At 35.6% G+C, this 23,024-nt stretch overlaps 1 protein-coding gene across 2 annotated transcripts in view; it reads left to right on the top strand.

Annotated features, from left to right (window-relative positions):
- The first annotated feature begins 300 nt into the window (after positions 1-300).
- The window catches only part of LOC142336228 (uncharacterized), a 125,442-nt gene continuing 102,718 nt past the window's right edge, over positions 301-23,024 (top strand). The window contains exons 1-5 of one of the 2 annotated variants that reach the window (XM_075384904.1): positions 301-1,462; positions 4,941-5,151; positions 5,465-5,522; positions 9,730-9,821; positions 10,446-10,596. In XM_075384904.1, the coding sequence (XP_075241019.1) occupies positions 1,117-1,462; positions 4,941-5,151; positions 5,465-5,522; positions 9,730-9,821; positions 10,446-10,596 (858 nt within the window). In that variant the 5' untranslated portion in view covers positions 301-1,116. The remainder of the gene's footprint in view (positions 1,463-4,940; positions 5,152-5,464; positions 5,523-9,729; positions 9,822-10,445; positions 10,597-23,024) is intronic. The other variant, XM_075384905.1, reaches the window with a different exon arrangement.

The raw sequence follows: 23,024 nt of genomic DNA, 5'->3' as shown, positions 1-23,024 counted from the left end.
CAGCATCATAATAGTACTATGTTATAATGCCCCTTAACCTACCCCATACCTTGGACAGTCAAACCCCCCCCCCCCCCTCTCATCCAAATATTGGCCCTCCGCGACATGCATTCCACCATCTCGCGTCTTTGAATTCCCTCATTTTTCGCTGTCTTTCAATATTCCTTGCCTCGCACACACACACACACACACACACACACACACACACACACACACACACACACACACACTAGCACATACTAGCGCATGTGTATATTATTGCACGCCACTAATACCTACGCTCAATACCGTTTTAGTGCCATATTTCCCCTTTTACCTCTCCTTCTCAGTATTCGCCCACGTAAATAAAAAACAACCAGCAACCACCGCTTTGCAGCAGAGCAATACAACGGGAGCTATTATTTTTTTATACAATAAGGGAAAGAAAATAGGTAAAAAACACATGCATGCATCATAATACAGGCATACCATCATTTTTTTCCAATTCCATCAATCCGTTCATTCTTTCTTTTCCATAATATTGCAACACAACCTCACCATAGCTTGTTCACGCGTGCTGATTATTGTATATTATAGGCATTCCTTGAGCATAACTTCTCTATAAGAGGCAAAACCGCATCACAACACGCACGCATTTATCCAAAAAATTCTCTTTGCTACCTTCTGAGCAATTTGACTGTATCCATCTATCTATTCTAGACCACACACACATCCATTGGTGTGCCTACTACATACATAATAAATGTGCTACACACCTTTAAAACGTACTATAGTTGCTACTCTACTAATTCAAGTTAACTCGCTACTTGTGCAAAAGCATCGCTCGCTGCTTCTACTAGTCAATACATAAGCCCTGTTCTCTACCTTCTCTCTTTCTCTCTCGCTTTTCCCCATCCGCTGTTCCTGCCTGCTTTCCTTAGACAATAAAACTACTTTGCACTAGGCTTTCTTCCCACCGCTCTCGTGCTCTTGCTTCCCATTTTTCTCCTCTCTTTTCCATCGCGTGCGTGTGGGGTGCAACTTGCTAGCGTAATACTGCATGATAGTCATAAACGAGCATTACATTACAGTAGCAGATAGCTGTGCGCCGCAGTTTACCATAACAATATTACTAGAATGAACTTTTTGAAACGACGATTCTCCGATTTGGGCCCCAATTTGTTAGACACTATCGCTTCAAGTACACAGGAAGTTATAAACCAAGTTAATAACCCCGCCGGATCAGGCGCCCCATCAGCAAGTGCTAACCCACAACAGACCAGCCAAGCAGGTGTAGCCAGTCAACAACAGTACCCCCACCAGAACAACCCTAGTCACCAGGTACCAGCACAGTACAGACAGCAGCAACAGCAGCAGGCACCCCACTACCCACCCTCTGGAGGCAGCAACCCCCCTCCCCACTCCCAACACAACTTCCAACACCCACCCACCACCCAACCCAGAAGCGACCTATCCAAACCAGGTATGGTATAATCATTAAACACGCTGTACAAAATAATTAAGCCTTTTTCCCTTTTAGGGAGAGCTTTTGGAAAAAAATAGTTGCTCTTCCCGGTCAAAGTAACTGGTCATTTTTTTTCTAAAAACTCTTGTTGAAATGCAATCACCCAATGTTGTTTATTTTGATACGCTCGCAATATCAATTGTTTTGTGAAACTTTCCCATACTATTGTCGTATCACTCGTTGATACACCCATTTCAAGAATAAACATTGTTTAATATCACTTTCTAAATTCTCTAGTTAATGGCCAAAATAATTTAACAATTACGCAAATATTTCCTTATTTACAATCTATTTGAAATCTTTGTGGAAAAAACGTTTTACCTGAAATTCTTGTGTTCATAAAGATTAGCAGAACAAAGATAGGCTAGACAGAGATTTTTTTACGCGCGACTGATAACATTTACTTCCAGATTTAAAAAATTCAGATCACTTTTAAATTGTCGAGGATTTGGGCCTCAAAAGCTACGAACAAAAACTATGACGGAGTAGCACAAAGCCACGCATGCAAAACAATTGCGAACAAAGACTGACTTTTTCATGACACTTAATTTATCTTAAGATCCAGGTTCTTTTGCATATTTGTTTTAAGCATCTTCTCATTTTTCATGAAAAGCCAACAACCAACATTGGATTAATTGCTGCAAAACAGATATAAAATTTAAATAGACGGACAGCGTTAAAAACGATTGTAATTTGAAATCTAAATTCGGTTCAGTTCCTCTTTTGAACTAAAATTGTTCCTTCTTTTCGGCAAGAAAAATTAATAGCAAGAGTTTTATAACATGGTTGTATTGAAAACAATGTTTATCACATTTTACCAGTAAGCTTTATTTTTCCATTTGTATTTTTGTCACCAAAAGTCCAATTCAAACATAAAAAACATAAAGATGACTTTTCAGAATTTTGAACAAAAGTAGTTGGTTTCTTACAAAACGGTCTTCGAAGTAGACTATTATCCCACAAAAAGTCCAATAAACCTGAAAATTGAGAAACTTGAAAATTTGAAAGTGTATACCTGGTGACCAGATTACAAAATTATTCACTCTTACGCAAAGCTCAAAGTTGAAATCAACATGACCAATTTCAGCTGCAATAGTGATACCACGTAGAAATTTCAGAAGCAAAAATTTGCCGTAGTCGCTAAAAAAGAACAATCATCCTCCAAAAGAAAAAAGTCTGATATGTGATTAATAACCAAAAAGGAGGGTTGAAAACACATCAAGAATGGTTGAGCTAAGTATATTAGGTACAACCACTTCTGCTAACTAAAACTGCGTCATGATTACTCTGTGTATGTTTTTGAGCGAGTATTAGTTGGCTACTTGAAAATCTTCGTCCCAATTAAAATTCCAAGGCGATTTGGTGATATTTCTGAATTATAACTAAATCGAAACCCTCGTATTTAAGTAATTATTTTTCTGCGAAAGCAGCTTCACTATTAAATGCAGAAACAAATAAGCAATTTTTTGAAACAACAAATGCAGGGCTGATAATCAATTAAAAATTGAAACATTTTACTAGTTGATATCTCGTCTCTAGCATGCAATATATTTAAGCAGATGCATTTTTCTCCAAAGATTTCTAAAAATTGCAGATGAACAATTTAAACTTACACAGCTGAAATTATGCTGTTATTTCCTTTTAAAGAGAAAACAATAATTTTACACAGAAGCATTTTTGACCATGAAAAATCAGGGAAGAAGCAGTAAAAACCCGATTAGCTTTGATAACTGCCACTCACTCACTCAGTAAGATGTCTTAGATGTTGAGAACGAAAAAGCACCAAAAATTTGTTGGATGCCAGCAAAAATTCTCTTTTATAAATTTTGACGCCACTGTGAAATTTTTTTTTTAAATGTCAGAAAACACAGAAGCTGTCAAAACAGCCTCTATAAAACTGCCAACAAACTATAGGAAAACTTTACACCACTTTTCAAAATTGGTTCTTTGAAATTGTAAACAAGAATTATTGATTTGAAAGCTCATACCAGTGAATAGAAACTTGATATGCCTTGATAAGACGTGCATAGTCTTGATATTTTGCAAAGCTTGAAACATTTTGCCTAGAACTTGAAGTAGCACTATTTCATGTTAACTCTTGATAAGGAATAGTAAGGTCTTATCAAAATAAACCAAAAAATTTTCTTGACAAAAACTTGACAAATCTTCATAAAACTCTTTATCATTTCCAATTGCTGTTTGATGCATCTCGTCCCAAGAAATTTTAAAAAAATCTAAAACTTGCTATAATGGCATAGATAACTCAAAAATGGAAACCGGGGACATCTTTTGAAACTGCAAGGCAAAAAAATTTTTTGACTTGCCCATGCAAAGATCTTGCAAATTCGTACAAATCTTGATATTTTCAGAATAAGTATTATGTCAAGAGTCAACATCTTGGAAATATTAAATTTGTTTTAGTACGTTTCTCATCAAGGCGTATCATGTTTTGGTTCGCTGGGATATATATATATATATATATATATATATATATATATATATATATATATATATATATATAATCTAGATTAGAAAATTTTAGAAAATCCATAGATTACATTTTTGTTTCAAATTATTGACTGAACTTATCTGCTACGATTTAAACAAGAAACAGTCAATAAATTAGTAGTTTATTAAGTTCACATTTTGATTTTGACAATTACTTTTATTTGTAATCAGATTGAAAATCTATCTTCTCTGCTAATTTGTAGATGGTTTTTTTAAATGTTTTCCACCTAATAAATAAAGAAAGAGAAGCTTAGTGAGAAAAAATCAATAATTGTGGCCTGCTGAATTCATCAATTGTTCAACTTTAATTAGTTACTACCTGTAGAATGCAATTTCTATAAAAAATACTTTGTTTTGTTTCTGTAAAGAGAGAATAATTACATTGCTGAATAATTAGTACAAAAATGTTTCTTAGTTTTGCCGACGTCTTTTATTCAAAAGTTAAAAAGAAAATCAATGGCGGGTCTTTACTGAAACCGCTTTCAATTATGCGCAGTTAACTCTGGTATAGCCATGGAACATCAGAGTTTCTGCAGAAGTCTACTTTTCTCATAAACTGTTTTGAGTTTCGTCCAAATGTTTCAATAGCAAGAGAGTTTCAACTTTCAACCTTAAACAGTTTTGTTGATAGAGAAATGCTTGTTTCGCATGCAGCTTTTTGATTCTTCGCCTAGGAATGCATAACCTCATCACTTTTGTCGCCTTTTGCTGATTATCGCTCTTTTTCTTCAACTACTTTTATAGAAAGATGCGGACATATTTCAACCTTTGAGCAATCGTCGTTACTCGCCTGAATGTTCTGTTCTCATGAGTTTGCTCATTGGGTGAGCCTTATGGAAAGTCTCAAGTTGTCCCCTCTCATTGAGTGATAAACTTTATTAATTTACTCCCCAAAAAATGGTGGGCAAAAAAAATCCGATGATTGCAGGTGCTGGTAGTGCCCCTAGCTCTCCTCCCGAACAGAGGAAGATGAACCAATCACAGATGCAACAGCAGCCACAACCCTCTTCGGGAGGTGGCGTGGGGGGATTTTTCTCCTCTCTCACCCAGAAAGCACAGAATGTGGCAGAGACGGCCAAGAATGCAGCACTACCCAAAATCAAGATTCTACTTGTCATAGACGATCCACAAACTGACTGGTTAGTTATACAGATCGTCTGTTCTCTTTTAATCTGTTGTCTTAAACAACTGATCAGATTTCAGACCAAATATAGGGCTAACTAAAAAGCAACCATACTAAAAGCACTGATGGATTTATAGAACCTGTGTATTCATTGCTCACCATAGGGCTTTTTCAGGAGCTTCGCAAGACGTTGTACAGTTTTGCAAATTTAATTGGCTTGATTTTTTTTCCTCATGTGAAAATTAAACTTAATGAAAATTTTTAAGTTTTAACAAGCAAATGCAATTTATTCTTTATTAAGAGGTAAGATAGATTTGCTGTGTATTTAGGAACAAGTACTTCCGAGGACGGAAACTATTTGGAGACTATGACATCAGGGTAGAACAGGTAAGTAATGAAATAATCGTGTTCATTCATCATCTAAAAATTGAAGAATTTTTTTCGCTGCATTATTACTCGGGCAAATACCTCGTCTTAGCGATCTATAAAGTTGCGCCTGTAATTCTTTCTCATTTGCATTTTTCGTTAATTTGTGTTTCTGAGTTTCCCGGAACAGTTTTACATATCCATCAGTATTTGTAACGAAGTGTTCGCGCCACTTGAATGGGAGTTGGTTACATGATATTTATAGTCAGATGTTTGCGCCATTATTAGACAAAATATAGGTAGTAACGTGAAATTGTTAAAAAAAATAGCACGAGAACGTCACAGTCAAATATTAGTTGACTTATTAGAACAATATTGAGTGAATTCTGAACAAAATTATGCGAAATGATGCACGTTAGGGGGAAAAGGAAAAAGTATTTGAATTAGCAAATTTTGCTACTAGTTACTTGAGACTTAATTCAGATACTGAAGAGTCTTTCAGTCATAATAATTCGCAATTAGCGCAGACTGGAAGTTTTTCGAACTGTCAAAACTTGTCTTAATTTAAAATATTTATTCCCAAATCCTTTGATCAGCAGCTTTTAGTCGTTGATTGTAATTTTTTCTCCCCAGCCTTCAAATCAATTCTGATTATTTTCACTCAAAACCCTCAGTGCCAGGACCGCTGATATCAAATGGTAAATAATTATAATTAATTTTTTTTCAGTCTGAAAAATTTCATGTCTGCGCGCTTCCCTACAAATGTAGGGTTTTAGAACCAGACAAGGAGGTTCGTTAATGTGCGTTCGCACATGATGTTCCAACCCGAGCTCATCTACATTTTTGACTTAATTGTCAACCAAATGAAGAGACAACAAAAATAGGTGTTTGAGTTTTAAAAAAATCGTTTCAAAACCTAACTACTAATTAAATTACATAATGCAATGCATCATTACAGTGCTCATGAGATCTGCAATTAGGAAGAATACGAGAAAAAAAAACAAACAGCAAAATAAGCAAAAACAAAAAAATTTCACAGCAAAAACTCAATCTCTAAACTTAAGCATCTAGTAATAACGTCAAAATGCAATCAGAAAAAACCTTTACTACAAAAATTTAATTTTTCCTAACTATAAAACAGATGGAAGTTTTCGTAAATGAGACTAGTCGACATAGAGAAGAAATAACGAGGAGAAACTCAAAAGTCAATCAACATTTTTTAAACCAAATAATTTCCAGAAGTCTTAAAAATCATTAGCTTATAACAAAAAAAAATCTCGTTAAATTTACTTAAAAGAAATTATGAAACCAATGGGACCTGTATTTGGTAACTAAACCATGGGAACGGACTAAGGATGCAGAAAAACTCATAAAAATATAAAACAATTTGCGAAAAAAAAAACAAATCACTGAAGCCATGAAGACACATGTATTTTTAGGTCAATTTTTTTATAACAATTCAGCTGAAATTAAACTGAAAGAATGATTAATTGCATGTGGGCCATATTTGAAAACCATTGGGATCTGTTATTACAGAAATGGGCTAAAAGAAGAGAAAAAGAAACAAAAATACACCACTCACAAATCTCTTATGAAAACACATATTGTCCAACAAACAAAACAGCAGTTACGATAAAATATTAGTAAAAATTCTATTTTTTTCAATACAAGGAACTGGATTGGACCTCTCAATGATGAGAGGTCCAATCCAGTTTTTCTTGTTGTTGACGAAAACAACAACAAAAACTGAAAAGTTGAAAAATTTTTGAAAATGTATATTATCATAATTTTTAAGACTTTTAATTATAAACTGACTGCCTTGGGCAACATCGTTCATTCAATCCTTAATTAGAAGCTGATGAGACCGGTCGGCATTTTACGGCTACCTAAAAAATAATAAAACTGACAAAAACAGCAAATTCAAAACAAATTGAGTGAGAAAATTGTCGGAGCCGTTAAAAATGATCTTTTCAATAAAAATTTTTCTATTTTCAAAAACTTTTTTAACAGCGAATGCAGCAAATGGATTCTTCCTTTTTAGCAATATGACTTAAAAAATCAACAAATGTGAACAAATACATTAAAACCACGAAATTTGGAAAGCCTGTATTATCAACGCCATTGAAAACAATACCTTTAAACGGAAGCCAATAAAAACGCAAAATTAAGCCTCGATGGGACAAAAAGAATGTTTTCCAATCATAGGTCATCAATAAGACATTACAACAAGTCATTGACTATGAAAACAACAATAAAAACGGGCAGAATCCAAAAATTCAGAAGAAAAGTGCGAGAAGAAGGTGTCGAAGCTATTTAAACCACAAGCTAATCTCTGAAAAGTTAAAAATTTATCTGTATCCATTGAATTTGTTTAGCTAAGCCAATGGGAACTATCAATATAAGGATAATGTGATAAGATTTCAAATAGAAATTGATAAAAAAAATCCGAATTTTGAAAAAACTTTGAATTCGTTCAATGAAGTCATAAAACGAATAGTTAAAAGAAAAAACCGCTATCTAGATAAATTTTGGTTGAAATCAAAATTAATGGGGGGTTCTGTCATTGCTGATACCGACTTACAGTTAACGAAAATAAGCTTAAGATCGGTTAAAGTTCAAAAAAATACTTCGAGAAAATATTTTTAAAACTTTAACAGCCATTACATCCAATAGCTATCAGCGGATGTCAATGAGTACGCTCAGTTATGCCTCACTAGAAAAAAAGGATGTTTGTTTTGCATAGGTAATCACTATGACATCACAAAAAGTCTTATGACTATGGAAACAACCACAAATACATGCAAAGACAGAAATTTATTAGAAAAGTGCGAGAAGAAAGTGTTGCAGCCATTTGAACCATAAATTTTTCTCGGCACAACTTTATCTCTGATCCATTTAACGTCTTCTCTAAACCACTGGGAGCTATAAATTTTCGGATAGTGTGATTATGATCAGATTTCAAAAAGAATTATTGATACAAAAACATCCAAAAATTTTGATTTTTTTTGAAATCTTGTGGCATTGAAGTCATATAACGAATGGTTAGAAAATAAAACGGCTAACCAGATTAACTTTGGTTGAAGTAGGAAAGAAAGGGGTCCTGTCATTACTGAGACTGACTTACAGTTCATGAAAATAAGTTTTCAAGAAACTCAAGAGTTGAAGCCAAGAAAACATTATTCGTTCCATGAAAGCGAATTTTTTTTCATTACGCTTTATTTGACTGTAAATGAGGTATGCCATTAACGGAATCTCGAAATGAAAAGTTTCTAGTCTCTAGTTGACATAAAAAAATTAAAAAATGTGAAAAAATTTCTAAAAAAGGAGCTCTCAATTGGAATTCGAATTTTTTGATATTAAGCTTCCCTATGAGACCGGAACTAGTCTTTTTTTATCGCCTAACGTCTATTAGGAACACAAAATTGATTCATTTTGTGTTCAAATAGATTCAAATTGAATGAAAATTACACTGAAAGTGAACAAAATCTAGCCAAATATCTCGTGTTCACACAAAATTTCAATCCTCGATAACTCCTCGAAAAAAAAAACGAAATTCAAAAATATCTTTTTTATTTCAAATTTTTAATGATGCCACTCACATTTCTCTACGATGAATATATCGATCGACCACAATTGTCTGAACAAAAAACGCATTTGAGTATATAGTTCCTTCCCCAACAAGTGGGGTAGGAACAAAAAATGTTTGCGCTATTTGAAGTGAATCCTATACAAAGTTTTCCGAGACGTTCGATGCACAATTTCGTGACTATTATCGATAAGAAAGTCCGCTTATTTTCAAAATAAAAAAGAGTGACGCAAAATGGAAAGTGTTATCGAAATATTGGCGGTATAGTAGGAAAACCTCAAAAACAGCTATTTAACGAGTAATATGTGCTAGAACTGCCGCCATTTAAAGTAAACGTATTTGAAAGCAGCTGATAGCAGTGATAGCAGTTCTCGACCTATGATAATAATCTTTTGAAAAAAAACAGTTTTGTCATTAGGAGTATGACTCTTCGACACGCTTGTTATCAGTTGTTGATTGGGTTATACATTCTGATGTAGATTAGTCTAACGCTGAGTGCACACTTACAATTACTGTAAACTACCAGAGATATAGTTCAGAAGTTAACCAGAAGCAGTCTAGTCCTTATTGGCACAAAAGTGATAAAAAACTCACAGTGAACATTTGTGTTGTATGATGTGTGTGTGTGTGTGTTGTGTGTAGGCGGAGTTTAGTGAGTTGTGTGTGAAGAGTCACTCTGAGACTGGAGCCACAGTGGAGATGCACATCAGCAGAGGAGGACCAAAAGTTGTCAGGTACACACACACCACAGAACTACATGTTATATTCCTTGTCTTCTCTTCCCACTATAAGGATTCCACACTTTCAATTCTAGTCAGACCATCATGGGGTGCACAAAAAACGAGAGAAAAGAGCAATGAAAAATAGGAACAAACTGCAAAAGGTCTCTTCGGAGAAAGATGATCAAACCAACATCTTAAGTCACAGTATGGTCTGATCAACTTGGTCCCATTAAGTTTGCTGCTGCAAATGGATGTTGAAAAGTGGTGCTAACGAGTGTCAAAGATGGTGTCCCGTCTTAATTATTGAAACTTCATTTTCCCCTAATCTGGGGCTACTATGCTGGTTGTAACTATGCTTGGTTGAATTCATTATTTTTATTTTTAATATTATAGATGCTCTATCTAAAAGATAACGTGAATGCAAACGCCATTTGTTTTATAATACGTTCAATCATTGTTGTAAAAAGGCCTGCATCTCCTTTCCATTCTATTTTCATATAAGAAAGACACGCCATCGTATTTCTATTGTTCTCTAAGTGCACTAAATATCCTCTCTTCATTTTCTCGGACGAATTCTGCAATGCTTGAAACCTCTTGTCTTACTCTGATTAATTGTCTGGTGTTGTTTCATTGCAGGACTTTCCGGCCAGACTTTGTGTTGGTGAGGCAACATCCAAAGACAGCGGCAGAGGACTTCACCAACCTGCTGATTGGACTGCAATTTGGGTGTGTGCCCAGTGTGAACTCTCTCTCCGCCATATACAACTTCCAAAACAAACCATGGACTGTAAGTACAACACACTCCCACCTCTACTCACCCACAGATCACAGTTTCATTCTTTAAAAAGAATTTTTTTCAAGATGTCCCAATTTGCAACAAAATCGCCTCTATTCTTCTTTTTCTCCTCCTGCTAGTTGCTCTCTTTCTGTGAACGATGCTAACTAAAAAACTTCCCTTATCAGCCAAAACAGCCAGCTATTCGCTGCAGTCTTTTGTGCAAACTCGGAGAAAAACGGCCAAACAACTCCGGTGTCATCGGAATGAAATGAAGGCCACTTTCAGAGCACCTTGGAACTTATTGAGAGTATTTTCTACCCTCAAATTTTGCCAAAGCAAAAACACACATCCTATAGCCAATTCTGTTGAAACATTATTCTAGAAAACAATACCATCTCTGAAACTTTAATTTTCAATAGCGTTATTATTGGAAAATGAGCAAAATTTTGAAACTATTAAGCAAACTTCTCATGGGCAAACTTTTCCATTAACGAAAATTTGTGAAAAATAACAGAAAAAATCCACTCTCTGACTAGAACATTGATTATCCACTCTCTGACCGACATTGATGAGAACCTTCGAAATCAGTTGTTTACTTAACAAACGCTCTAAGTTAACCGAAGCATTGAATAGTTAAATATTGGTTCCAATCCTGCAAGATCGTTTGGGGGTGTAAAATTTGATGATCAACTGGCTCTTTTTGTTGAGCCAATTTGGCCCTGCAGGGTCTTTTTTGAATCAATAAAATGTCGTGGTCAATAACTCGGGCCAATAAGTTGAACTTTAAATTAAAATTGGAACTGAAAATATTCAAAATTTAGCTCGTATTTATAATATTTATCTATGCGAAAATATACAGAGAAAATTTAGATTAGCTTAAAAATGTTTTACTTGATTGACATATGGATAGATCTCAAATCAGAATCTCGGAGGGGATTTTCTATTTTCATCAACATTTCATGAGAATCATATCTGGCCTAAATACAATCGAGTTCATTAATTGGAGGTCAAGGATTGTTAGAATCAGGTTTCATTGGGTGGGAGAATTTACTTCTGACAACTGATTGGTAGGTCAATAAGACCATGATAGCGCCAAGACATCAATAAAAAAGAGTTTAGGTTTGTGGCCAAGACTTTTTGACATAACAGCAAACTTCGTCAGGTAAGTTTTTCTTTCGTTCTTTTAAAATTTAATAAGAAAACTTCTAAATTTTTTGATTTTTCTTTGAAACCATCACGTCCTCGATCCCTTTTTAAGCAAGTTTGTCGGTACAGGTTCTCCTGATCTGTCGGTTTATTTTCTATGTCTTGTTGATTTTCGCGAACACTTGATGGTTCGGGTTGTTGGTGCTCTGCAATTGATATGACCGCAGAAGCTTCGTCTTGATGCGAAGGTCCCACATCCGTGTTCTGAACTTGGGGTTCTGATTGAGACATGGTCTCCTCCACTGGCTGTTCAGTTTTGACAGTGTCCTCGTCTAATCTCGCACTTTGTTTGTCGCTCACTAAGATAGTCCGAGTTGAACTTTCTAGCTGTATAAAAACACTTTCGAGCCCTTCCTGATGATGAAGGTAACAGGAATTGTGTTCGTCTTTGCATTGACGTTGAATAAAACGTGTTTGCACGAGTCGAAAAATGCTATTGCTGGTAGTCTCACTCTGTGTCCCAGAAGTGGTTCAACCAGAGTTTTGCCCCTCGTCTTTGAAGTGTTTCGATTTGTCATCGTTGCCCTCTAAAGGAATGCCCCAAATGACACTTTAAATTTGGGAATCCACGTTTGAAGTGCCCGCTTCAATGTCTGAACTGCTCTCTCAGTTAGTTCATTAGCTCTCGGAGGACAGAACGATGATTCGGTTTTCTCATTTCCCAATGATTCAGACCACCATTTGAGGTCACCACTTAAAAAATCTGGACCATCATCAGACACGAAGGTTTATGGTATTTCGAATCTTTTTGGCGTTCTATTTCTTTTGAGGAAAACTTCTATCCAGCCTCAACCCGCGTTAACAATTACTAACATATTACATTGGTCCTTAACATAACCCCAGTGTATGTGGAGCCGTTCCCAAACGTTTTCTTCTGGCCACGTAGAGTCTGTTTCGCCCAGGCTAGGCCTGTTCACTTGATACTTTTTACATTTAATAACAAATTGTTGAACGTCTTGGGTAATGCACAACCACCATGCCATCAATCCGACTGAAGCCTCAGTTAGTTGCATTCTTTCCAAAATGTGTCTCTTGCGGTTTTGCAAAGAACTAGGTGTCGTAGATTGGGTAGAATGAAAGTGACAACAACTCTGAGGATGATTCTATTGTGTATCGTCAATGCACTTTTCTGTTGTTCGAATCGCTTTTCCGTTTCTGAGCATTTTTTCCAATTGACTCATTGATTCCTTTATTTGTGACCTGGAAGGGTCTTTGCTCCACGTAAAGTTTTTATTTCTGCTTGGGTCACCAAATCACTCTGAGCAAAGTAGATGTTTTTGATTGCGAGGCACAATCGATCGTTGTTGGATTAGTAATCATCAAAATTCATTCTGCTCAAAGCATCCGCGTGGCGTATTTGATCTGGTGTGAACCGCGACTCAAATTTGAAACGCATTAGATTTGTTGTCCATATTGTGACTTCAGCTGATGCTGTTTTTGCTATCTCTGTCAAGTGCAAAGAGATATTCGAATGGTTTGTGGTTTGTCTTTAGGGTAAATCGTCTTCCAAGAAGAAATTGTTTCAACCATGCGACAAAAAAAACGGTTGCCAGCGCAACACGCTCTTCGCATCTTGAGTAGTTTTGCTCCGCTGGAATCAGATTCCTCAAAACATACTTTACTGGATATCCTTCTTGCGACTTTTTCAGAGGCGTCAGTAGTTATCGCTTCTTTTTGCAAACTTTACGAATGTACAGGTGGGTTAGCACATAATTCATTTTTGAAGTCGTCGAAAGCTTATTGTTGCCTTTTGCCCCATGAGATATTTATAATTTTCATGTAATTCAGTTGTAGCATTTTTGTTGCAAATTCAGCAATCTTTCTTACCCGTAAAAATTAGCCATCCCAACAAACGATTCGAATCGTTTGTTGCCAGTTGGAGCTTTTGAAATTTCTTTCAATTTAAAATGCTATTAAAACTATTGCTATTGTCTGGTTTTGAGTTAGATTTTTCTCATTAGTAGTAATTTTTTTTCACGTGGTTGACTCTTGACAGCAAGCATTTCTTTGTCGAACTGCTCGTTGGTAATTCCATAGACCAATACATCGTCTTGAAAGATCACAACGGCTTTGATTCTTTTGAGTGTTGATTCGATGCATTTCTGGAAGAACATAGAAGAGTTTTTCAATCCCTGAGGTAGTCGGCACATCTTGAACAGTCCATGAGATTTGCTGATTTTGCATATGTCTCGAGCTTCTTGGTCAACATCAATTTGCTAATAGGCGTCTTAGGTCAATTTTGCCAAATTGTGAGGCCACATATAGGTTTTGAAAGATTGTCTCCATGTCAGTTTTTGGGTAGTCGTCATTCATGACCTTGCTATTGATATGCACTCTCAAGCCTTTACAAAACCTCTAGAGATGCAATGGTGACTCCCCTTGACTGTACCGGTTCAAGGATGCCCTGTCTGACTATCTGTTTGCGTTTCTCTGTGACTAGAGTGGTAGAGATATTTTCCTGGCTTTGCAGAACAGCGACTGTGATCCTAGTATCAGCTTTACATGAGCTTTCCAACCCTCCACAACAGGTATGTGTTTAATTGTGATGTTGTCCACACCGTGTTCGAGTAGAAGGTGTCTACCAAGTAGTCCAAATTTTTTATAAGACTGCACAACTTCTAGTTGGTTATATGTGTGCCTACTTCCGTTCAACTCAACGTCACAAGTAGGTGACGCCAGAAGCGTTAATTGACAAACATCATAAGCTTTGAGATGTCCTATTATACCATCTAAATGAGTTTCACCAAGCCCAGTCCATGTTTTGATGATATCACTGTGCTATCTGCACCTGAGTCTTCCTGCATTTTTGCTTTGCAGTTATTTTTTGAGATATAATTCCATGTCGCAGTTATGCTAAAACCTAATTACTAGTATAAGACCTTCCGTTCTCCGATGCCAAAAATGGTTGATATGAAGAATTATTTTCTTCGCCACAAAAGTTATCTTATTTTTTTTTACTTGAAATTTGTTGGGGTTTGCTTCCACGCGTTTTTGAGAATTGTCCCACTTTTTCACAGTTGCATTTTTTTAATTAGCACTGGACAGGTTCTTTTAGAGTTTGGCTGACCTCCAGACCTAGTGCACATTTTGTTGCTTTTATTAGCCATAAAATGTTTGCTTGATTTCCGAAATGTCCTTTGACATTGTACTCAACTTCTCCATTCACTTTAAAGGACTTATTATCTGATGAAATGATAGCAACAGCCACTGCTTTACTTGTGAATTGTAAGTTTTTGGTCATTTCAGAAATTGACATTGCTGGTTTTGCTTTAACAACGTCTGGTTGTCTAAGTTTTCGCTTCAGAAGCCCTCAATCCTGAGTTAACCTATATTTTCAACAACTCACCTTCAGGGTTGGCCGCTGTTTTTAGTTTTTCGATGTCACAACAGCGTGCTTCTTCTCTTAGACGCGCAATAAAATTGTTGTCTGATTACCCTACACCTTGTATCACGGACAAAAAATTAGCCCAATCTGCCGTTACTATCTTCTCAATAGGAGAAACATAATTTTAAGTAGGCAGTCTTATTCGTTTTTACGGAGTGTTCATCAAAATTCTAGGACTCATTAGGCTCCTAATATTATTAATTGCATCATGCCAGCACATAAAAAAAAGAGATAAGTTACATGTAGGTCCAATATAGTACCATCGGTTTTGATATTGTCCTCTTTCTTTTCTGCGCAACATTTCTCAACAAAAGCTATAATCCACAAATTTAGCAGATTCAGAAATTGTCTGTCTGCTGGTGGTCTGGACACCATTGTTGTGGTCGATAACACGAGTCAAAACAAATCAATAAATTGAATTTTTGATTAATTGTGGAAATGAAAATATACAAATTTTACTTCCTATTTATAGTGCTTATCAAGGCAAAAATAGATAGAGAAAAATTAGATAAGCTAAAAAAAATTTTACTTGATTGACATGTGAAAATATCTCAGTTCCGAATCCCGGACGTGATTTTCTACTTTCAACATTTTTCCATGAGAACCATATCTGGCCTAGATACAATCGAGGTCTTTAGTTGGAGGTGAGTAGATGTTAGAATCAGGTTTCTATGGGTGTGAGAATTTACATCTGACAACTCATTGATAGGTCAATAAGGTAATGATAGCGCCAAGGAAAAATAAAAGAGTTTAGTTTTTTGGCCATTCCTTCTCAACATAGCCGCAAGCAAAGTTCTTCAGGTAAGTTCTTCTTTCGGTCTTTGAATTTTTATAAACAAAATCTTCTAAACTTCTTGAATTTTCTTTGAAGCCATCACAAAAAGGATCACCAACACGAAATTCTAAAAAAACCCCAATCTTTGGGAATTTATCAACAAAATTATCTAGCGGAGCAAAAATTTTGAACCGATTTTCCAAACAGACTACTTCTACTTTAAATGATCTTTGCAAAGAATTATTATCTTACAAATTAAAATTAGTAGCTAGAGACTACAAGTGTAGTTTTTTTGCTAGGTATTAGAAAAAAATACTTACTTTTTTCGCCTTTCGAATCAGATCTTATATTGTATGAAAGTCCACCCAACTGCTAGCTCAGGATGTCTGAAACAATTTCAAAATCATTCTTCTGTTTTAAAAAAAATCTCCAGATCTTTTGATCAGTTTGAATTTTCGTTTTTTTTAATTTTTTTTTTATTTTTCAATCTGTCTTTGTAGTCATTTAAGATTCAGATTGGTAACTGGAATGAGTTTTAAAGATTAAAAGTTGTTTCAAAGAAGCAAAGAAAACATTCGGTATGTTGACACCGTTTTGGATCAGACAAGGTAAAATCTGACCAGAAAATCTGTGGACAATTTTTTCCCATCTCATCTGAATATTTAAAATTTTCAAAAACAATCAAGTCATTTTATATCAAATTCCTGGAAATTCTATATGCAATAATTTATATAACACAGATAGACGCCCTGAGTTCACAGTTCAGTATAGAAAAATGAATTATTCTCCTTCATTCTCTGAATAATTATATAATGAATAATTAGCATCACATATTACAGAAAGAAAAACTGGTGACAATGCTCCCTCTATGACCACATTTCCCATAAAAACCGCCAACTTGTTTTTGCAGGCCTGTCCTGGATGTGTATTGCATAAATAACTCTATTTGTAGCAAAACCACGAGACAATCACAGTTTTGATTGGTACACAAAAACACGAAAACGGAAAGCCTCTAGTAAAGATATACCTACATGCTTGTACTTTTTAAGCGCTGCGGTTTGCTGTTGAAAAAAAAGATGTCTATCTAATTATGTATTTAAGCATTTTTGCTTTTTTAGCTCTCCCAATTAGTGACACTTCAGAAGAAACTCGGGAAGGACAAGTTCCCTTTGGGAAGTCCCATTTTACCATCTTACGGAGGATCACCAAGCCCAGTCCATGTTTTGATGATATCACTGTGCTATCTGCACCTGAGTCTTCCTGCATTTTTGCTTTACAGTTATTTTTTGAGATATAATTCCATGTCGCAGTTATTATAAAATCTAATTACTAGTATAAGACCTTCCATTCTCCGATGCCAAAAATTGTTGATCTGAAGAATTATTTTCTTCGCCACAAAAGTTATCTTATTTGTTTTTACTTGAAATTTGTTGGGGTTTGGTTCCACGCGTTTTTGAGAAGTGTCCCACTTTTTCACATCTGCATTTTTTTAGTTAGCACTGGACAGGTTCTACTAGAGTGTATCTTACCTCCAGACCTGGTGCACATTTTGTTGCTTTTATTAGCCATTAAATGTTCGCTCGATTTTCGAAAGGTCTTTTGACCTTGTACCGAACTTCTAAATTCACTTTAAAGGACTTATTACCTGATGAAATGATAGCAACAGCCACTGCTTTACTTGTGAATTGTAAGTTCTCGGGCAATCCAGAAATTGACATTGCTGATAGCGCCAAGGCAAAAAATAAAAGAGTTTAGCCATTCCTTATCGACATAGCCGCAAGCAAAGTTCTTCAGGTAAGTTCTTCTTTCGGTCTTTGAAACTTTATATACAAAATCGGTCTTTGAAACCTTAATTTTCTTTGAAGCCATCACAAAAGGGATCACCAACACGAAATTCTAAAAAAACCAATTTTTTGAGAATTTATCAGCAAAATTATCTAGCTGAGCAAGAACTTCAAACTGATTTTCCGAACAGACTGTTTTACTTTAAATGATCTTTGCAAAAAATTATTGTCTTACAAATTAAAATTAGTAACTAGAGACTACAAGTGTGGTTTTTTGCTAGGTATTAAAAAATACTTATTTTTTTCGTCTTTCAATCCGGATTTTTTGTACTGTATGAAAATATCATATATATTATGTTGTATCGCAGCTCATTTTACAGAAGAATGAAAACTGGTGAAAATGCTACCTCTATGACCATATTTCCCATAAAATCCTCCAAGTAGCTTTTGCAGGCCTGTCCTGGATGTGTATTGCATAAATAACTCTATTTGTAGCAAAACCACGAGACAATCACAGTTTTGATTGGTACACAAAAACACAAAAACGGAAAGCCTCTAGTAAAGATATACCTACATGCTTGTACTTTTTAAGCGCTGCGGTTTGCTGTTGAAAAAAAGATGTCTATCTATTTATGTATTTAAGCATTTTTGCTTTTTTAGCTCTCCCATTTAGTGACACTTCAGAAGAAACTCGGGAAGGACAAGTTCCCTTTGGGAAGTCCCATTTTACCATCTTACGGAGGATCACCAAGCCCAGTCCATGTTTTGATGATATCAGTGTGCTATCTGCACCTGAGTCTTCCTGCATTTTTGCTTTACAGTTATTTTTTGAGATATAATTCCATGTCGCAGTTATTATAAAATCTAATTACTAGTATAAGACCTTCCATTCTCCGATGCCAAAAATTGTTGATCTGAAGAATTATTTTCTTCGCCACAAAAGTTATCTTATTTGTTTTTACTTGAAATTTGTTGGGGTTTGGTTCCACGCGTTTTTGAGAAGTGTCCCACTTTTTCACATCTGCATTTTTTTAGTTAGCACTGGACAGGTTCTACTAAAGTGTATCTTACCTCCAGACCTGGTGCACATTTTGTTGCTTTTATTAGCCATTAAATGTTCGCTCGATTTTCGAAAGGTCTTTTGACCTTGTACCGAACTTCTAAATTCACTTTAAAGGACTTATTACCTGATGAAATGATAGCAACAGCCACTGCTTTACTTGTGAATTGTAAGTTCTCGGGCAATCCAGAAATTGACATTGCTGATAGCGCCAAGGCAAAAAATAAAAGAGTTTAGCCATTCCTTATCGACATAGCCGCAAGCAAAGTTCTTCAGGTAAGTTCTTCTTTCGGTCTTTGAAACTTTATATACAAAATCGGTCTTTGAAACTTTAATTTTCTTTGAAGCCATCACAAAAGGGATCACCAACACGAAATTCTAAAAAAACCAATTTTTTGAGAATTTATCAGCAAAATTATCTAGCTGAGCAAGAACTTCAAACTGATTTTCCGAACAGACTGTTTTACTTTAAATGATCTTTGCAAAAAATTATTGTCTTACAAATTAAAATTAGTAACTAGAGACTACAAGTGTGGTTTTTTGCTAGGTATTAAAAAATACTTATTTTTTTCGTCTTTCAATCCGGATTTTTTGTACTGTATGAAAATATCATATATATTATGTTGTATCGCAGCTCATTTTACAGAAGAATGAAAACTGGTGAAAATGCTACCTCTATGACCATATTTCCCATAAAATCCTCCAAGTAGCTTTTGCAGGCCTGTCCTGGATGTGTATTGCATAAATAACTCTATTTGTAGCAAAACCACGAGACAATCACAGTTTTGATTGGTACACAAAAACACAAAAACGGAAAGCCTCTAGTAAAGATATACCTACATGCTTGTACTTTTTAAGCGCTGCGGTTTGCTGTTGAAAAAAAGATGTCTATCTATTTATGTATTTAAGCATTTTTGCTTTTTTAGCTCTCCCATTTAGTGACACTTCAGAAGAAACTCGGGAAGGACAAGTTCCCTTTGGGAAGTCCCATTTTACCATCTTACGGAGGATCACCAAGCCCAGTCCATGTTTTGATGATATCAGTGTGCTATCTGCACCTGAGTCTTCCTGCATTTTTGCTTTACAGTTATTTTTTGAGATATAATTCCATGTCGCAGTTATTATAAAATCTAATTACTAGTATAAGACCTTCCATTCTCCGATGCCAAAAATTGTTGATCTGAAGAATTATTTTCTTCGCCACAAAAGTTATCTTATTTGTTTTTACTTGAAATTTGTTGGGGTTTGGTTCCACGCGTTTTTGAGAAGTGTCCCACTTTTTCACATCTGCATTTTTTTAGTTAGCACTGGACAGGTTCTACTAAAGTGTATCTTACCTCCAGACCTGGTGCACATTTTGTTGCTTTTATTAGCCATTAAATGTTCGCTTGATTTTCAAAAGGTCTTTTGACCTTGTACCGAACTTCTAAATTCACTTTAAAGGACTTATTACCTGATGAAATGATAGCAACAGCCACTGCTTTACTTGTGAATTGTAAGTTCTCGGGCAATCCAGAAATTGACATTGCTGATAGCGCCAAGGCAAAAAATAAAAGAGTTTAGCCATTCCTTATTGACATAGCCGCAAGCAAAGTTCTTCAGGTAAGTTCTTCTTTTGGTCTTTGAAACTTTATAAACAAAATCGGTCTTTGAAACTTTAATTTTCTTTGAAGCCATCACAAAAGGGATCACCAACACGAAATTCTAAAAAAACCAATTTTTTGAGAATTTATCAGCAAAATTATCTAGCTGAGCAAGAACTTCAAACTGATTTTCCGAACAGACTGTTTTACTTTAAATGATCTTTGCAAAAAATTATTGTCTTACAAATTAAAATTAGTAACTAGAGACTACAAGTGTGGTTTTTTGCTAGGTATTAAAAAAATACTTATTTTTTTCGTCTTTCAATCCGGATTTTTTGTACTGTATGAAAATATCATATATATTATGTTGTATCGCAGCTCATTTTACAGAAGAATGAAAACTGGTGAAAATGCTACCTCTATGACCATATTTCCCATAAAATCCTCCAAGTAGCTTTTGCAGGCCTGTTCTGGATGTGTATTGCACAAATAAATCTGTTTTGTAGCAAAACAACGAGACAATCATAGTTTTGATTAAAGATTGTAATGAGTTGTAATGAGATAAGTAATGAGTAAAGATATACCTACATGCTTGTTCTTTTTAAGCGCTGCGGTTTGCTGTTGAAAAAATAGATGTCTATCTATTTATGTATATAAGCATTTTTGTTTGTTTTAGTTCTCCCAATTAGTGACACTTCAGGAGAAACTCGGGAAGGACAAGTTCCCTTTGGCATGTCCTATTTTACCATCTTACGGAGGATCACCAAGCTCAGTCCATGTTTTGATTATATCACTGTGCTATCTGCACCTGAGTCGTCCTGCATTTTTACTTTGCAGTTATTTATTGAGATATAATTCCACGTCTTAGTTATGCTTAAACCTAATTACTAGTATAAGACATTCCGTTTGCCGATGCCAAAAATGGTTGATCTAAAGAATTATGTTCTTCTCCACAAAAATTATATTATTTAATTTTACTTGAAATTTTTCGGGGTTTGCTTCCACGCGTTTTTGAGAAGTGTCCCACCTTTTCACAGTTCAATTTTTTAATTAGCACTGGACAGTTTCTACTAGAGTGTGGCTTGCCTCCAGACCTAGTGCACATTTTGTTGCTTTTATTAGCCATAAAATGTTTGCTTGATTTCCGAAAGGTCTTTTGACATTGTACCCAACTTATTCAATCACTTTAAAGGACTTATCACCTGATGATGAGCTAGCAACAGCCATTGCTTTATTTGTGAATTGTAAGTTCTCGGTCAATTCAGTAACCGACTTTGCTGGTTTTGCTATAAAAACGCCTAGTTGTCTAATTTTTCTTCAGGATCTCTCAATCCTGAGATAAATTTCGTTTTCAACAACTCCTCCTTCAGGGTTGGCCGCTGTTTGATGCATTTTGCCCCATGAGAAATTTTTGGTTTTTCATGTAATTCAGTTGTAGCATTTTTGTTGCAAACTCAGCAATCTTTCTTCCCCGTAAAAATTAGCCATCACAACCAACGATTCGGATTGTTTGTTTCCAGTTGGTGTTTTTGCATTTTCTTCCAATTTAAAATGGAGTGTCCCAAAAAGCTAATGCCATTGTCTGGTTTTGAGTTAGATTTTTCTTATTAGTAGTAATTTTTTTCACGTAGTTGTCTCTTGACATCAAGCATTTCTTTGTCGAACTGCTTGTTGGTAGTTCCATAGACCAACACATCGTCTGGAAAGATCAAAACGCCTTTGATTACTTTCGGTGTTGATTCGATGCAATTCTGGAAGAACTTAGAAGATTTTTCCAATTCCTGAGGTAGTCTGCACATCTTGAACAGTCCCTGAGATGTGCTGGTTGTGTATATGTTTTGGTTTTTTTGGTGAAAATCAATTCGCTAAAAGGCGTCATAGATCAATTTTGCCAAATTATTAGGACGCATATAGGTTGTGAAAGATTGTCTCTATGTTTTTTATTGGGTAGTGGTCATCCATGACCTTGCCATTGATGTGCACTCTCAAAATTTTACAAAGTCTCAGTTCTCCACTCTTCTTTCTCTGCCACACCACTGGAGAAGCATTGTTGATTCCTCCTGACTGTACCGGTTCAATAATGCCCTGTCTGACTATCTGTTCACGTTTCTCTGTGGCCTTGTCTTAAAGAGGTAGAGATATTTTTCTGGCTTTGCAGAACAGTGGCTGTGATCCTAGTATCAGCTTCACATGAGCTTTCCAACCCTTCACAGCAGTTAGATGTTTAATTGTGATGTTGTTCACACCGTGTTTGAGTACAAGGTCTCTCCCAAGTAGTCCAATTTTTTTAAGATTGCACAACTGCTAGTTGTTTTTGGGTGTGCCTACTTCCGTTCCAATCAAAGTCACAAGTAGGTGATGCCAGAATTGTTAATTGACGACCATCATAAGCTTTGAGATATCCTATTTTACCGTCTAACTAAGGTTGACCAAGCCCAGTCCTTGTTTTGATATCATTGTGCTATCTGCATCTGAGTCTGCCTGCATTTTTCTTTTGCAGTTTTTTATTGAGATATAACTCCATGTCGCAGTCACGCTAAATCTTATTTACTAGTATAAAACTTTCCATTCTCCTATGTCTTTTTCAGAAGTGTCCCACTTTTTCAGAGTTGCATTTTCTATTTAGCGCTGAACAGGGTCTACT

The sequence above is a fragment of the Convolutriloba macropyga genome, chromosome 3 (assembly GCF_964194025.1).
Source record: "Convolutriloba macropyga chromosome 3, txConMacr16.3, whole genome shotgun sequence".
NCBI classification, from domain to species: domain Eukaryota; kingdom Metazoa; phylum Xenacoelomorpha; order Acoela; family Convolutidae; genus Convolutriloba; species Convolutriloba macropyga.
This window is presented reverse-complemented; position numbering and strand designations above follow the sequence as displayed.